The sequence below is a fragment of the Chiloscyllium punctatum genome, chromosome 11 (genome assembly GCF_047496795.1).
Source record: "Chiloscyllium punctatum isolate Juve2018m chromosome 11, sChiPun1.3, whole genome shotgun sequence".
NCBI classification, from domain to species: Eukaryota; Metazoa; Chordata; class Chondrichthyes; order Orectolobiformes; family Hemiscylliidae; genus Chiloscyllium; species Chiloscyllium punctatum.
The window spans coordinates 23,434,398-23,452,366 of NC_092749.1; the positions used below are offsets into that span (position 1 = coordinate 23,434,398).

General features: G+C 44.9%; 1 protein-coding gene across 1 annotated transcript in view; it reads right to left on the bottom strand.

Moving 5' to 3' along the window:
* Window positions 1-538: 538 nt before the first annotated feature.
* The window catches only part of crim1 (cysteine rich transmembrane BMP regulator 1 (chordin-like)), a 211,218-nt gene continuing 193,787 nt past the window's right edge, over window positions 539-17,969 (bottom strand). Inside the window, exons 16-18 of the mRNA XM_072580500.1 lie at window positions 14,468-14,649; window positions 6,284-6,460; window positions 539-5,529 (exon numbers count right to left, since the gene is read on the bottom strand). Of these exons, the coding sequence (XP_072436601.1) occupies window positions 5,515-5,529; window positions 6,284-6,460; window positions 14,468-14,649 (374 nt within the window). The 3' untranslated portion in view covers window positions 539-5,514. The remainder of the gene's footprint in view (window positions 5,530-6,283; window positions 6,461-14,467; window positions 14,650-17,969) is intronic.

A 17,969-nucleotide genomic window follows, 5' to 3' on the forward strand; every position in this document is an offset into this window, starting at 1 on the left:
AACTGTTTGCTGTGATTCTTGTAGGAATGTCTACCTTGAAGGGTTTGCACTTCTTTTCCCTGATGGGATTTCAATTGGTCTCTTCCACATTACTCCCTCTCTCTTGTGTCTGATCAGATTTTCACCAAAAAACTCTTTCGCTGCCATGTTAGCAACTACCTCCAGCTCCAACATATTCTCTGTGATTCTGACTGAGATTAGAAGCCTCATGTCTTGGATCCACCCAATATTACAGAACAGGGTTTTAACTAAAGGTCATGGATCTGACCCATTGACTGTTCCTCTCTCCACAGACGCTTGGTGCTTCCAGTAATTTTAATTCAGGCAGAACAGATGTCCTGTAATGAAGGAAAAAAAGTAAAAGATATTTTGCTCAGCTCCACGATCCCTTACAGTATTATTGTCTGTCTGGTCCAATGTCAGATGAGCCCAATGCTATTTGATAAGTGCAACCTTTTGCTCAATGACCTGCATGTGCTTTGGAGGTGATCACTTTAAATTTAGGCTGGGTCAGGATCACAACTATAAACAGGAGGAGTGGGTTTAACGATGTTTATTGTGCTGTCAAGAGCGAATTTACAAGAAAATGCCTTACATTTAAAAAAAAAGTAAACAAGCCAACTGCGGAACTGCAGTGCACTCCAAGTGCCACATACGCATCTATTTGAGAAATATTTTGCATTATCTTACATTAGTACAACAGTAACCAAAGTACAAGAGTGAAATGGATACAGTACGTAGTGGACAGCAATCTTTCTTCCCCTCATTTTTTTTAAAAAAAGCATCTTACCCCATATGTCCTGCATTCTGTTAGTTCTTTTTTTATGACACCTCCAAAATTCAACCACAATCACAAAAATAAGAACAAGTAGTGAAATAATACCTGTTTAAAAAAAAACTCAACATAATTCTTTTAGTTGGGAAAAAAATAAACAATTGGTCTTGATCATACAGGAAGAATTCTATTCCCATATACAAGTGGGGAGAGTTAGGGATGGGATGGCAGGGGAGACTAAGTTGGGGTGGGGTGTAGAGACAGCAAAGAAAACAAATTTCAAGAGATAACCATCACTGTGTGGGAACAATGAAACAGTCACGTAGACAGGAAAAAATCTCGACCCTTAATTAAACCAGATCACCTTTCTTTTTCCTTCCGTACAAATAGCGCAAAAAAAACTGTACATCTTGCGATGTTCTAACTTTTCATTAATCTTCAGATTAATAAATTAGGTCAAACAATAAATTAGATTTTTTTCAGCTTCAAGTTCAGCAAGCTCCGACCCCAAGTATCTACAACAATACTTGAGAATTCCACTACGAAACACAAGTACAAATGTTTTCACATTAAAGCAAACTGGGAAATGGTTTTCTCATGAAAGCACTTTATAAAGGTATTACACAAAAAAGGGCTAATTAGTACAAAAAGTGCCAAGACCTGTCTTTTGTTTTTAATACATTTAGTAAGTTATAACCACGAATAGGCATACTACAAAAAAAAAGTCCAGCTTATCAATGCAAACATTCCAGTAGTTCTTTTGTTAGTAACTTTTCAGTACCAGGAACCATGTCAATTATTTTGTCTCTCTCTCTCTCTCTCTCTCTCTCTCTCCCTCCCCCTCAACGTATGTTTGTGATGCCTTTCAATGCCATCTGGAGCTCTTCACAATTACCCATAATACATACTTCAATAGAGGAAATAAATCATGTTCGCCCAAAATGGACAGCCGCCATTTGCATAGCACCTTTAAGTTGGGGGTAAAATGTAAGTACCCCCGTGGTGCCTCATAGGAAAGCAGTGGGACAATAGTTGAAAGGAAGGGATATTGGAATGAGTGACTAAAGGTTTGGCCAAAGAGGTAGGTTTCAAGAAGTGTGTCATGGGGAGAAGAGAGAGGTGGTGTGGGTAATGTAGCTGAAGGCTATTCTGGGGACAAAGGATGAGGTGGCCAGAGGATAATGGCCAGAGTTGAGCTCCCTGGACCTCGTGTTAATGTTTTCTTTGCACAATGGCCCTTTAATTAGTGTGTGCGGGAAGGGAGGGAGGTCTTACCACTACCCCCATCTCCAGGAACGAAGCTCTGCTGCATTGACCAACCATCTCTGTCCACTGGCAATGCCAAGCAGGAGTGCTGAGCACTCATGGGTGCTGCAGGAAAGGCAGGAGGTGACAGTCAGCGATGGATCTGAATATTCCAGTGGCTCTGAGATTACTCTTGGACCAGCAGGCTGACTGATCCCAGCAATGGGTGGCGGGTAGTGTGTCTGACTGGCTAGTGCAGAAGAAGGCGCACTCTGATAGACACAGGGCACCTTGACACAGGCTCCTCAATTCTATCAGCCAGCAGTGTGTGGGGTTTATCTCCCAGTCTCCATGTTGGGTGCAGATCTCTCCTGCCACTCATTACATCAAGAGCTGGTGAGGAAGGTAGGGGAGGGGGAGGCCTTTAATGTGGCATTAAATGCCCATTTAAGGACTTCGATTGGTACAATCATGGGCTACACACTCAATCCCACCTCCATTCCTGCTCTTCCTTGTAATCTTGCTCGGAGCGGGGTTGGATAGACAGACAGTAGGAAAATGCTGGCTCACCTTCTCCTGGCTCCGCCTGTCCTACAATCCCATTGGTGAGTGGCCTGTAGCATTCAGCGCCATGGAGCCGGGAGGGGGGGTGGGGGGGGAGGGTGTGGGGATGGATAGTGGTAGATGGAGGGTGACAACACATTCTGGGACCTCTCAGAGAAAAGGGAAGTTTGAGATGGGGTGATAGCTATTAAGGACAGTAGGGTAGGGGGGTAGTTCAAGGGTGTTCGTGCTTTTCAGGGAAGTGATGTCCGAGGATGAGAGAGGGAACCACTTACAACACATGCTGTTGTGCATGTTAGGTAGAGAAGCTGTTTCACAGGAACTGGATTGACACAGTATGTGCTAGCTCTCAGGGACAAGGTGAGGTCAGATATGGCTGAACAAGAACCAAAGAACAAAAGTGAAAGACATGAGTTCAGGACAAGGGCAGTGTGAAGTGAAGGGTTAACTATACCTTTATTCTAAGAACAACTCCTGGGCATGTTACACGGTAGCAATCACAAGGAACTGGGAGTTGGGTGTGCAGGGTTCCAGAAGATGACCTGTCTTACCATCCCTTGTGTATCGAGTTATGTCTAACAGTCAGTTATTGTTCACTCACCCGAGTCAGACTTCATCATCCTTCAGGTGAGAGCGTTGGGGGGGGGAGGGGTTCCCTTAGCTTGGTGGACAAGAGAAGGAGGACCACGTAGCAGACACAACTCAACAAAAGAGCCCGTGAGCTCTTTTATGCTTGTTAGAGGTGGGTTTGGAGTGGCTTAAGAGGTCAGTGGTTCATGGAGAAAATAATCCAGAGTTCCCTTTGGAGGTAAATATTTTGTTTTCAGTCAATTGTGGAGCTGCGATCAGTTTTGACAAAGAACAGGGTCGATTACACTTTGTGTAGTTCAGTCGGATCCAGTGATTAACAGCTTAAACCGCAATGAGGGGTAAATAGGTAAAAGTCTGTGCCTCTTGAATTTGAGGGAATGATGACAGACACCATCCCAGGGAGGGAAAAGAGGGAGGATTTTACTCAGAGGGGAGGAGACGATTTAATAAACAGCTGTGAACGGAGGCCCCAAGGCTGAACTGTTGAGGCTGCAGGTTTACTGAGGTGGATGTAAAATGACACAGAGGTAGGAGAGGAATGTGATCGGTGGTGGGGAGCAATAGTAGAGATGACGGGCAGTGCGAGGGGGTGAACATTGAAATCACTGGTGAGAAATCCAATCTCTCTTGTCTAAGGAAGGACTTCTGAATTACATACAGATCAGGCAGTGGCAAGGCCACCCGAGCTTTACCCTACACTTAAGACCCAGGTTTGGAAGGTTTAAGGTGGAAGGGTTTGAATATACTACCAGCCTAGTTAAATACTATCCCCACCTCTCTCCCAGGTTTGCCAACTACATGGGGAGAAGACGCTGTGTACTAAGCACAGGTTCCCTTGTCTCTAGGAACATATAAAATGACAACAGGAGGATGTGGAATGATGCCCTTCATTGGCCACCAACTGCAGCTTGGCTTGGCTTGGCTGTCTGATACCTGTTCCTGATCGCTGTAACGTGGGAGACAGGTCGGAATGAATGGGCAGGCCAGCTGTCCATTTTACAATCTCCCCTACACATCAGCCCCCTGGGTCCTGCCTTCAAATATGGTAGGGAGGGCTGCGGGAGGGGGCGCAGGGGGAGGAGTACAATTCACCCTTTTGTTTCTCTCCACGAACACCAGCATCACCCTGCAAAGTTTGTCTGGCGTCTTCTGTTCTTAGATCAGACTTCCAGCAGCATCTGTGGTGTTCTGGTCTCCGATGAGACTGAGCCCAATCCTGTTCTCGCCGGTAGGTGTGCCGTGAGGGAGCAGGGACACTGGCCGAATCATTCCCTCCTGAAGCTGGGAGGCGTGAGGCCATTCACTGGCTCCCTTACCGATGCCCTAGCTGACAGGGGTTGCTTTCAGCATGGCCTGGGAATTGCGACTGGGACCTCCTTGTCCTGTGAGTTAAGCTCTGCACCGGACGTTGAGTTTTATTCACTCTGCCACTTCTGTTATTGTATTTTACAAATAGAGAGCCTGGTGCATTCAGGGAAGAGAAAAAAAACTGCCTGTCAAAACTTCTGCAAGAAGGGGGAGAAAAAAGACAAAACAAGTACAAAGCACACTGTTTATAATAGGAACCAAAAAAGAAATGCTGCCCAGTGCATAATATCCTTATGGTTAAATTGCAACAGGAATCAAACAACAGACCAACACAATAAGCTGTACAAGTTAATCAACGACATAGTAGCTGGATAAAAGAAAGACTAACTTTTAAGTGGGGGAGAAAAAATTCAAGATCGGCAAGCATTGGTACTGTATTATGGATAACTGTGAGACCCATTTTGCGATCTTTAAAGCCCTTCAGAGGCTGAAATCAGAAGTAGCGAGAGCAGTGCTGAAGCCGTCAGCAAAAAGGCACAAAATCTTAGGTAAAATGAGATGCTCTTTCCTTTTGGGAGTCCTGTGAGCCATCAAGCACTAAAATGGAATGACTGTTAAGCTAATTTTTTTTTAAACTGGATAAAATCTCTCTAGGATATAAATACATTAAACAGGAAAACATAGAAAATTATATATATGTACAAATACTTTTGTTTTAGCATAATATATATTAACATAAATATTCCTATAATGCTAATGTTTCACAAAGCATAATCTCCTTTTTCTGAGCTTCAAAAAAGGTGCTTGAGTAATATATAATTACGAAGCTTCCTACCACGGAAGCAGTCTCTAGTCTGCATACCAGTAAGTACAAAACCCAGTCTCTTTTTCTCATTCAATATCGAGCAGGAACTTTGTCCAACAAAGTTTCTTCTATTGTCCACCTTCCGAAACTCTTAGGAAGCCACCAGAGAGGCTGGTGGTTTTCAGGGAAAAGCCTGTTGTGGTTGTCCTCATCTCTGGTAGTATCTTTACATGATCCAGTGCTAATATCATACAAAACAAAAAAAAAGGAAGTTTAGGCCGCAGCCTCGCGCTATCCTTGCCAACCAACTGGCCATTAAAAAGCAGCACACATATACTTTAAGATGGCCTCAGTCAACCCACCCTTAACATCTGCCATGCTCTTAAAAACAACAGCAACAAAAACCAAAAACAAAAATCCATGTTATCTTTTTGAGTTTCTATGTGTACAGAAAACATTGTCTCTATGGTAGGCCTGGGACCATGCTGACACTCTTATGTAGTTTGTACTTGTGGCACACTCTAGGACGTTCATGCCAAGGGCTCTTTCTCTCTAGTTTTCGGTGGGTTAGGCTTTGTCATTAATGGGTACAGAAAGCGAGAAAACTTAAGGAGTCTACAAACTTGGAAAGTTGCTGTTTGGTAGTCAACCTGAAAGGATTCTTCTTCCACATAATGTCCTTCACCTCTCTACAGCTATATATTACATGCAGACAAACCCATAGTAACTTTAACTTTGGTGCTAAAGTGTTCTAGAAAACACTTGGTCAAATATCACAAGGAAAAGCGGGAATGATTCTTTTTCTCTCTCTGGCACACTGTAGGAGTGAAACGGAGCCCATCCTGATAAAGTCTCAGAGCTGTACATGAATTCACAAACCCAATACAGTCCATTAAGCAAGTGCACAATTGTAGCTGTTTTTTTTTGTGGTTTTTTTTTGTTTTTTTTGTAGCGGGTAAAGAAAAAGTCTTTCTGCATAGAGAGGTGTCTCACACCGTTTGATAGAAGCTGTCCACTTGTAAATTGTTTTGCTTTGTGTTTGGCATGCTGTAGAAGCCACTGTGTCTGGAATCTGGGTCTGCCATTCTCAGCATCCTCTGGGAGCTGTCCACCTGAACCATGGTTCCTTTCTTACAGTCCACGTACACCAACTGGTTGTTCAGACACGAGGGCTGTTAGAGGGAGAAACAAGTCTTAGTTGGAGTCATTCTCAATTTCTCAAATATAACACCAGGTGCACCAACTTGTTTATGTGCTGACAATTTTCCATTTCTCTCTGGTTGCTGCTCACAAGCACATTCATCCTGCGACAATTCCTTACCATGACCCTCTCTTGAGAATGCTGGGGAATGGCTCTGCACACACTGAAAAAAATATCCACTCTCTTCTGTTCCCAAGCAGTGACGGCTGACGCTTGGGGGATAGAGTGGGAGTGGTCAAAGGCTTGAAAATCACAATCCTGCCTCTTACCCTGTCCATTCCACCTTTAACCGGGAGCTGGGAACATGGATGAAGAGCCAGCCCATTCTAAGGCAAGGGTTGAGATTCTGGGTTGGCTCCTTAAGTATTTAAGTGGTTGTGAGTTTTTTAAATGGTGGAGGGCCAGCTATGTATAGCTGAAGGATTCTAGCTTCATGAGCTAAGAATGCCTGCTTGGATCAGCCCTGCTATTGGTCACCCCATACTGACTTCAGACCAGCTCCCCTTTGAGGTTCTGCTCCCTATCCTTTCCCAGGGTCAGTGCTTGGCCTTTGGACAGTGGAACCAGTTGGTACAGCCACACATACCTCAACCTCTGATCCTTTCACACATTATCCACAATGCCTCTCCTCTGAGTGGTCTGATGAGTTTAAATTCTGGCCTCATAATCTATTCTACTGTTGGGGGAGCCAGAGCCAAATTTGACACTTGACACACACACACATGAACCCTGATTGCTGTGTTGCCATCCCCATGCCCAGGAATACTGGCACTGCTCCATTTCAGATCCACGATCTGTGCAAAGGCTACACTTTGATTCTGGAGTCTCCTTGTGATGTATGTGTCATCGGGGCACTTGGTGCACAGCACGGAGAAGGAAGTGAGCCAGACTTCAACTGGCAGGCTCCATCTAAAGAGAAAGAGGTGACACAGCAGAGGAAGTGGATTGCCCTTTCAATGTCACAATCACATTGCCCAATTCTGTAAAAGGACTTATCGGCAACTTTGGAGCTTAGTTTGGGAATGGATCTAAGCTCCCGAGCCAAGAAGCAAAGCTGAAGTAAATCTGGAGGCACAAGTTGGTCTGGACTGAAACAGGGTGCTATCAGATTGGCTGCCTGTTACACTCAGTTTCACTGCAGTCAATTACCACAAGCGAGTGACTCATTAAAATGTTACATTTCAGGCTTCAGATTAATGACTTGCAGTGTTTATCTTTTCCTCACAGACCAGTTTGTAGCTGTAACAAACACAACTAATATGACGTTTTGAAATATGATGCCTACATTATGGCATTGATCTCTTACATACATTTTCATAGTTAAAAATCACACCACACCAGGTTATAGTCCAACAGGTTTAATTGGAAGCACACTAGCTTTCGGAGCGACGCTCCTTCATCAGGTGATAATGGAGGGCTCAATCCTAACACAGAATTTATAGCAAGAATTTATAGTGTGATGTAACTGAAATTATACATTGAAAGATTGATTGCCTGTTAAGCTTTTCATCTGTTAGAATACAGTGATAGTTTCACTTCTTTCATGTGTAAATCACAAAACCTTTTTTTTTTAAAAAGTTGCATTCTCAGGTTAGCTGTTAACAATGGTGATAGCTAGACAATACGTTGAAGGTGTTAGCCCCCTGTGTTCTCTGTCTATGCCATGATGATACATTTTCATCACTTTTATTACTCTTTAAGAACCAACTTGGTCATATCAAAACCGGATCTTTCTGTTTCTCACTCTTTTTAATGTATTACCATCTTTTTGACATGTGATCCACGTTTTAGCGCACACTGTAGTGGTTCAGTGCCACCTTCTTAAGGCCAGTTAGGGATGGAACAATAAATGCAATTTTCTTTCCACAAAGCATCATCATATGGAACAAATGAGCTCTTCAATGCTGTGGATCTCCTACTTAGATTAGACTTACAGTGTGGAAACAGGCCCTTCAGCCCAACAAGTCCACACCGCCCCGCCGAAGCGCAGCCCACCCATTCCCCTACATTTACCCCTTGCCTAACACTACGGGCAATTTAGCATGGCCAATTCACCTGACCCTGCACATCTTTTGGACTGTGGGCCCTGCACATCTTTTGGACTGTGGGAGGAAACCGGAGCACCCGGAGGAAACCCACGCAGACACGGGGAGAACGTGCAAACTCCACATAGTGTGGTTGCCTGAGGCGGGAATTGAACCCAGGTCTCTGACGCTGTGAGGCAGCAGTGCTAACCACTGTGCCACCGTGCCGCCCACTTTCTCATTCTTTTCCTCTTGTTGACTCAGATTTCTTTAAGTTGCACAGTGCAGGTAAGTATGAAGGAAGGTTTTTGTAGTGTGGCCAATTTAGCAAATGTTGTAATTTAGTTCAATCTCTTTTCTTTTTATTCACTCATGAGACGCAGGCATCATTGGCTAGGCCAGCATTTACTGCCCATCCCTAATTGTCCAGAGGGCAGTTAAGGTCATATTGCTACGTGGGTCTGGAGTCACAGTTCGGCCACACTGGGTAAGAATGTCAGATTTCTTTCCCTGAAGGACATTAGTCAACCAGATGGATTTTTATGACAGTGGTTACAATGATCATCATTAGACCAGCTTTAAAATTAATCTAAATTTCACCATCTGCCATGGTGGGACATGAATCCAAGCCCCCAGAATATTAGCCTGGGTTAGTGGGTAGCAAGTTCGGCAAATTACCACTACACCACCACCTCCCATTGTCTTTTGACAAGGAACCACCTTTTACTATCAACAATGTGCATTTCAACAGGACCTTGATGCAGTAAAAAGAAAACGATGCTTTACAGGGACAGAAAGGATTCCTGACAGAAAATGAATCCAAGAGTAGGGCAAAGGGGCAGGACCAAAGAATATTGGCAAGAACAGTAAGTCAGAAGACATTGGCTGGGACAGGGCCATTGATGGGCCTAACGTCAAAGATAAAGGAGATAAAAGAATCCGTCTTCAACTTTGCCTTAAAGTGTGGTGGAAGCAGATTCAATCGTGACTTTCAAGAGGGAACTGGATACGTAATTATAACAAAAAATGCAGGGCTGTGTGGGAGAGTGAATGGAGAGTCAGACCAATTTATGTAACTCTTTCAAAAGGTCAAGCGAAGCACAAAGGAATGATGATCTCCTGTTCTGCCATTATGATTCTCCAACCGGCAAACAGGAAAGCGCAGAGAGAGATGCGGAGGTGGGATTTCTGTTCCAGTGTACAGGGTGGGGGAATAAAGGGAGGAAACAGGATATTTCCCATATGGGTGGTGTGTCTATCCTCTCCACTCTTCACAGTCCAAGCTCACGGCCAGCTCTTGGAACCTCGACTGGGTCAGGAACAGCTATCTGCTGGCAAGGCAGCTTGTTAACTCAGTCTAAGGATTAATTAAAACAGGTGACCTGCAGGTGACTGAGTGTCCTATTCAGCCCCTCAGCTTAAAGAGCATTAACTGGAGGGAAAGTGTCTCCTGAGCCACTTGCTGGCCAGACCTGGGAAGGTTGCTGCTGAGTGATGTTCCTGATGGTACAGAGTGGAGACTTGTGATTGACCCTGACACTGGGGTCCTGAGCCCAAACAGAAAATGCTGCCCCCAGTGCGAGAAACTTGGCATTCTCGTCAGGTACCCGTCCTGTGGTTGGTGAGGAGAGTGCTGGAGAAGTTGATTCTTGCCGTGATGGAAGAGTGGATAAGGAGCTCAGCTGTAATGGAAGGTAAGTGTGCAGCAGAGACTGCCACGGCTGTGCTGATGTGAAAAAGCAGTTTTTGTACTGGATATAAGAGGGGGTTGAAGCTCATCCCAGGACTGAATAGGATGCTGGAGTCATGTGCTAACAGACGGAACCTAAATTGGGAACTGGGAGGGAGGATGGATGCCTCAAGGACACAAGGCTTGGTGGGAAAGGATTTATCTCCTTAATGAGCCTTCTAATTACACAGCAAATTACTTTTACTTTCAGAAATGCTCACAGGTACCATTCACTTTAATTCTTGTTCATTATTAAAGATTAACTATTCCCTCATTAAAGTCTCAGATTCTCTTAGAGTATATTCCAATGAGTCCTAGGCCACAGTGCTATTAAATAGCCAACTTGCAAGAAGCCACATATGGCCTCACTGCCTGAGAACAGCTGACTCAATCCAGTCCAGGGTCTGAACCTGACAAATTCTTACTGGTAGATTTCAGTGACATGCACTATGCTTTACCAATGATAAGGCAGCAATTCAGACCATTCAGAACTGTAAGGATCAGCGGGCAGCCTGAGCCAAGGTGTATCCAGGGCTGCTTCTAATGTTTGCGGTAAACCGTTGGATTTAAGGGGAATAAGGACTTATACTTTTTTTTTATTTCAAAAATATACTTTATTCATAAATGATTTGATGGTCTGTACATTGGATCATGCCATACATATGTCCATATTTACAAACACAGATTCGACTTTATTCTTGTCCTTTACAATCCTGTGCATTTTTTCAATCTTGTATATATACATATATTTGGCTGAGGCATCAGCAGAGCCCAAAAAAACGTCTGTATGGGCCCCCTGTTCTTCTTTCGGCAGGCCGATCTTACACAGTGGTCTTTCCCCACCGCACCTTGGCGGCAGCTGCCCCAAGCTTCAGCGCGTCCCTCAACACGTAGTCTTGGACCTTGGAATGTGCCAGTCTGCAACACTCGGTCGGGGTCAACTCCTTCAGCTGGAAGATCAACAGGTTTCGGACCGCCCAGAGAGCGTCCTTCACCGAGTTGATGATCCTCCAGGCGCAGTTAATGTTCGTCTCGGTGTGAGTCCCGGGGAACAGGCCGTAGAGCACGGAGTCCCGCGTCACGGCGCTGCTCGGGACGAACCTCGACAAGCACCACTGCATTCCTCTCCAGACTTCCTCTGCATAGGCACATTCCAGAAGGAGGTGTGTGACAGTCTCGTCCCCCCCGCAGCCACTTCGAGGGCAGCGTGCGGTGCGGCAGAGAGTCCGGGCGTGCATAAAGGATCTCACAGGCAGAGCCCTTCTCACCACCAGCCAAGCCACGTCTTGGTGCTTGTTGGAAAGTTCTGGCGATGAGGCATTCTGCCAAATGGCTTTGACAGTCTGCTCAGGGAACCGCTCGACAGGATCCGCCCTCTCCTTTTCCCGAAGGGTCTCAAGGACGCTACGTGCTGACCACTTCCTGATGGACTTGTGGTCAAAGGTGTTTTTCCTCATAAATTTCTCCACGAAGGACAGGTGATACGGAACGGTCCAACTACTCGGAGCGTTCCGCGGCAGCGAGGCCAGGCCCATCCTTCGCAACACCGGGGACAGGTAGAACCTCAGTACGTAGTGACACTTGGTGTTTGCGTACCGGGGATCCACGCACAGCTTGATGCAGCAACACACAAAGGTGGCCATCAGGGTGAGGGTGGCATTGGGCGTGTTTTTTCCCCCATTGCACCGGTCTTTGTACATAGAGTCTCTTCGGACTTATACAGTTATACAGCACTCTTCACCACTATCGGACATCTTGAGGTGCTTTGCAGTCACCTGGGTAGTCCTGAAGTGTAGTCACTATCATAGTTAAATGTGTATTCTGCAAACTCCCACAAACAGCTGTGTGGTGATGAGCCAGCAGTCTGTTTTTTTGATAAATATTGGCCAGGATTCTGGGCATAACACTTCAAAAAAGAACAATGGGACTGTTGACATCATCCCAACATGGGGCCTTGGTTTAACATTTCATGTCAAAGGCAGCAGCTCCAATAGTGCGATACTCTCTGACCAATGCACTGGAGTGTCAGCTGGGACTTGTTTCTGCTCTAAACTACAATTACCACATCAGGTTTGAGATCCAGCACCCGCCTCCTTTTGTAACCAACAACTAAGAAGCTGCACACATCCTTCCTCTTCTCCCAGCTACTTATTATGAGCTTTCCTTAAATAGTGAATTGCCAAGTGCATTCGAGTAATTGCCACTGAAAAGCAATGGAGCTGAATTAACAATAGGAAAGATGCAGTAATTAACCGAGAGTAATTCAGCAACCCCTTGAGTTAATTCAGTTCTCTCTCTCAATGCTTGGCTCAATAACACTTCCCAGTCAATTATTCCAAAGTCATCTGTGTGTTCTGTTCGCAGTATAAATATTCCATTAATAAAAAAATTAACAAGTGGGATGTTAAAGGGGAGGGAAATAAATGCAGATCTAACAGATCTTTTCAAATGAATGACCCATTAAATGTTGGGAGCTACACACAAGAACTTGAGGTGGTTCAAAGGGCTTTATTTTGTTTCAAAATCTTGAATGAGTACATTTATAACAAGTTTACAAATTATACCACAGTGTATGACTAATTTGGTCCATTTTACTAATCTACACTGGAAGAGCTACTTTCTGAATAACCTGCTGACGACTGGCCCAGTTGGCTGAAAACTGAATTTAGAATATACTGTCAGATCAGAGGCACATTTATTGAGATATTTCTCATTTGACAATTAATCCGTACTGGCTTCCTCCTCTTTTGAAAATGCAGTTTCCCCCACTGGGGAAGGATTCCAAGAGCACCAGTTAACTTGCAAAAACTTGCCCATTATTCACTGATGAGCTTCCTCTCCGGTCCTGTAGGGGCACTGTAGCTGACCCTGATTCCATGAACACACGCGTACAATTCCTTTTTGCTCTTTGGATGTGAACTTCACTGGCAAAGCCATTTATTTTCTATCCTTAATTAAAGTCACAGAGCTGTACAGCATGGAAACAGATTCTTTGGTCCAACTCATCCATGCCAACCAGATATTCTAAATTAATCTAGTCCCATTTACCAGCATTTAGCCCATATCTATCTAAACCCTCCCTAGTCATATACCCATCCAAATGCCTTTTAAATGTTATAATTGTACCAGCCTCCACAACTTCCTGTGGCAGCTCATTCCATACATGCACCATGCTCTACATGAAAACGTTGTCCCTGGGGTTCCTTCCAAATCTTTCCGCTCTTATCTCACCCTCATGTCCTTGAGCTTTGGACTCCCCTATTCTGGGGAAAAGACCTTGACTGTCACCTTATCCATGCCCTTCATGATTTTTTAAACTTCTGAAAGGTCACCCTCAGCCTCTGACTCTCCAGGAAAATAGCCCTAACCTTTATAGGGCGGCATGGTGGCTCAGTGGTTAGCACTGCTGCCTCACAGCACCAGGGTCCCAGGTTTAATTGCAGCCTGAGGTGACTGTCTGTGTGGAGTTTACACATTCTCCGGGTGCTCTGGTTTCCTCCCACAGTCCAAAGATGTGCAGATCAGGTGAATTGGCCAGGCTAAATTGCCCATAGTGTTAGGTGTATTGGTCAGAAGGAAATGGGTCTGGGTGGGTTACCCTTCGGAGGGTTGGTGTGGACTGGTTGGGCTGAAGGGCCTGTTTCCACACAGTAGGGAATCAAATCTAATCTAATCAGCTCTGCCTTTGTGTGCAGTAGTTTGATACAACTTAGTGATAGATTATGTGGGTAGTTATGTGGGTAGTTAGGGGTGTCACGGTGGCACAGTGGTTAGCACTGCTGCCTCACAGCGCCAGAGACCCGGGTTCAATTCCCGACTCAGGCGACTGACTGTGTGGAGTTTGCACATTCTCCCTGTGTCTGTGTGGGTTTCCTCCGGGTGCTCCGGTTTCCTCCCACAGTCCAAAGATGTGCAGGTCAGGTGAATTGGCCATGCTAAATTGCCCGTAGTGTTAGGTAAAGGGGTAAATGTAGGGGAATGGGTGGGTTACGCTTTGGCGGGTTGGTGTGGACTTGTTGGGCTGAAGAGCCTGTTTCCACACTGTAAGTAATCTAATCTTAAAAATCAACATGTAGGCTGGGCTCATTAAAGTTTTCTGAATAGTAATAGTGAATCCGATACATTTTTATGACAATGTGGACATTTCATGATCATCAACCCCAAACCCCACACACTTTCCTTAACCAGTTATACAGGGGTATACTCAGAAAGAAGGACAACATACCTTTGTAGGAGCTCTGTAACAGGGCACTGGGATCCACTGCTTCTTCTGGTTGACGAGCAGCAGAGCTATGACTAGGATAAGAGCAATCATGATAGGCAGTGCTACCCAAGCCACTGAGTGTATGGCAGAGTCTTCGTTGTACCGAGGATAGTCTCCACCTATTGCGTTTACATGGAGATTCTCTGTTGGAGATGAAGAAAAAAGACAAAGTCTAATGTTAGCAGAGGGGGGGTTACACTGAGGCAATGACCATTCAATGTGATAGCCTTTTGGGTGGGTGGGGGCACACATTTTCAGCACCACCAAGATATTTATTCTTTTCATGGGAGATGGCATCACTGGCAAAGTCAGTACTCTTTGCCCATCTCCAAGTATCATTGCTAAGCCATTTAGAAGTCAGACGTTTTGCTGTGTGGGTGTGGAGTCACACACAGATCAGCAGATTTCCTTCCCGCGAGGGCAAAGTGAGCCAGATGGGTTTTTAAACAACAATTAGCAGTGATTATGTAATCGCCATTTGGTTAGCCTTTGAATCCAGACTTTTACTGAATTCAAGTGTCACCATCTGCCATGGTGGGACTTGAAGCTACAACCTCAGGACATTTGCCTCGGGTTCTGGATTACCGAATCGGTGATGGAGCACCACAAACTGGAGCACCACAAACCCGCCCACTGCTGCTGAGCTGTTTTGCTGAGATAGATCATTCAAATTTGGACACAGAAACTGAGATCAGAAGACGCCTGTTCAGTTATGGTTTCAGTATTGCAAAAAGCTATAGATGTGGAGTCACTGTGTCGGTTCAGAAAAAGATGTAGAAGGCTGATTCCAGAACAGGAAAAGGTTGGACAGGCGACAACTCTTTTCTCTAGAAAAGACATGGCTAAGAGTTGACATGTTACAGGTCTTCAAGATGACAAAGGGGTTCCATGGGTTAGACGTGGGGAAACTATTTCCATTTGTGGGGAGACCAGAACTAGGGGTGATAAATACAAGATAATCGCCAATAAATCCAATTGGGAGTTCAGGAGATATTTCTCTATTAACAGACCGTAGAAGGTGTTACCTCACGAGGAAGAAGTAGAAATAAAATTAAGGTAAATTAATATTTTTTAACACTCTTTCCTGGGATATGGGCTTTACTGACAAAGCCAGCTTTTGCTGTCCAACCCATTGCCCTTGAACTGACTGGATTGCTCGGTGATTTCAGAGGGTCTGGAGTCACATGGGGGCCAGACCAGGTAACAGCTTTTCTTCTCCAACAGGATATGAGTCAACTGGTTTGGGTTTTAACCAACGGCTGAAAATGGATAGCTTCATGGTCAGTATTACCAAAACCAGCTTTTATTTTCACATTCTTATTCAACTTAATTTAAACAACAGCAGTTACCACAGTGGGTTTTGAATCAGGGCATAACCCATAGTGACATAACCACTATACCACATCCTCCCCTGTATGACCAGGAGCAGGAGTTTGACCCCCTATAGCCCACACAATCATTCAAATTGATTATGGCTGAGCTGACTTAGCCCCAAATTTACATTCCACATATTTACGTACACGAGAAGAAATGAATAAGATTTGCTGATCGGGTGAATGAGGTAATATGACACACTTGAAAGCAGTGGGAAATCAGACAGGGTATGTACAATCTGCCGTCACCTTTTACACATTCCAGCCCAAACTGAACAGTCTGGAAGGTGTCGAGGGAACAATAGATTTAATAAATGAATAAATCTTTTATCTGTTGAGCAACAGGAACTATAAAAGGTGGAGATGCCGGCTATCACAAGAATGCCTGCATTAATCTCAGTAAAGGCTGCTGACTCACGATTTACAAAGTTCATAGTAGTACAATGCTTTGTGTCTTCCGCAGGCCTATCTCCTGGGAACTGCTGACGAACAATCCTTGAATGATAAAGGGCACTGAATGACTAGTTTACTGAGCAGGCCACGATTCTAGGATCCTCTCTGACGCTGGCGAATTTTACAGGCTACCTCACAAGACAAATAAATGCAGCACTGCTTTACAAATAATTACCCATATTAACAATATCTCATTGAGAGCTGAAGCAGATACTTTCGGATGGAATGATTTTCAAAATCTTTGAGATCACAGCACCTCAATAAACATCTTTCATGCTCAATGATTAACCCTCTCCTGCGACTGATCAGGTGTACCCGAGAACTCTGTGGGAAGCTAGAGAAGTGATGGCTGGGCCTCTTGCTGAGATATTTGTATCATCGATAGTCACGGGTGAGGTGCCGGAAGACTGGTGGTTGGCAAACGTGGTGCCACTGTTTAAGAAGGGCAGTAAAGACAAGCCAGGGAACTATAGACCAGTGAGCCTGACCTCGGTGGTGGGCAAGTTATTGGAGGGAATCCTGAGGGACAGGATGTACATGTATGTGGAAAGGCAAGGACTGATTCAGGATAGTCAACATGGCTTTGTGCGTGGGAAATCATGTCTCACAAACTTGATAGAGTTTTGTTGAAGAAGTAACAAAGAAGATTGATGAGGGCAGAGCAGTGGACGTGATCTATATGACTTCAGTAAGGCGTTCGACAAGGTTCCCCATGGGAGACTGATTAGCAAGGTTAGATCTCATGGAATACAGGGAAAACTAGCCATTTGGATACAGAACTGGCTCAAAGGTAGAGGACAGAGGGTGGTGGTGGAGAGTTGTTTTTCAGACTGGAGGCCTGTGACCAGTGGAGTGCCACAAGGAACGGTGCTGGGCCCTCTACTTTTTGTCATTTACATAAACGATTTGGATGTGAGCATAAGAGGTACAGTTAGTAAGTTTGCAGATGACACCAAAATTGGAGGTGTAGTGGACAGCGAAGAGGGTTACCTCAGATTACAACAGGATCTTGACCAGATGAGCCAGTGTATTGAGTACAGGAGTTGGGAGGTCATGTTGCGGCTGTACAGGCCATTGGTTAGGCCACTGTTGGAATATTGCATGCAATTCTGGTCTCCTTCCTATCGGAAAGATGTTGTGAAACCTGAAAGGGTTCAGAAAATATTTACAAGGATGTTGCCAGGGTTGGAGGATCTGAGCTACAGGGAGAGGCTGAACAGACTGGGGCTGTTTTCCCTGGAGCGTCGGAGGCTGAGGGGTGACCTTATAGAGGTTTACAAAATTATGAGGGGCATGGATAGGGTAAATAGACAAAGTCTTTTCCCTGGGGTCGGGGAGTCCAGAACTAGAGGGCATAGGTTTAGGGTGAGAGGGGAAAGATATAAAAGAGACCTAAGGGGCAACTTTTTCACGCAGAGGGTGGTACGTGTATGGAATGAGCTGCTCGAGGGTGTGGTGGAGGCTGGTACAATTGCAACATTTAAGAGGCATCTGGATGGGTATATGAATAGGAAGGGTTAGGAGGAATATGGGCCGGGTGCTGGCAGGTGGGACTAGATTGGGTTGGGATATCTGGTCGTCATGAACTGGTTGGACCGAAGGGTCTGTTTCCGTGCTGTACATCTCCATGACTCTAT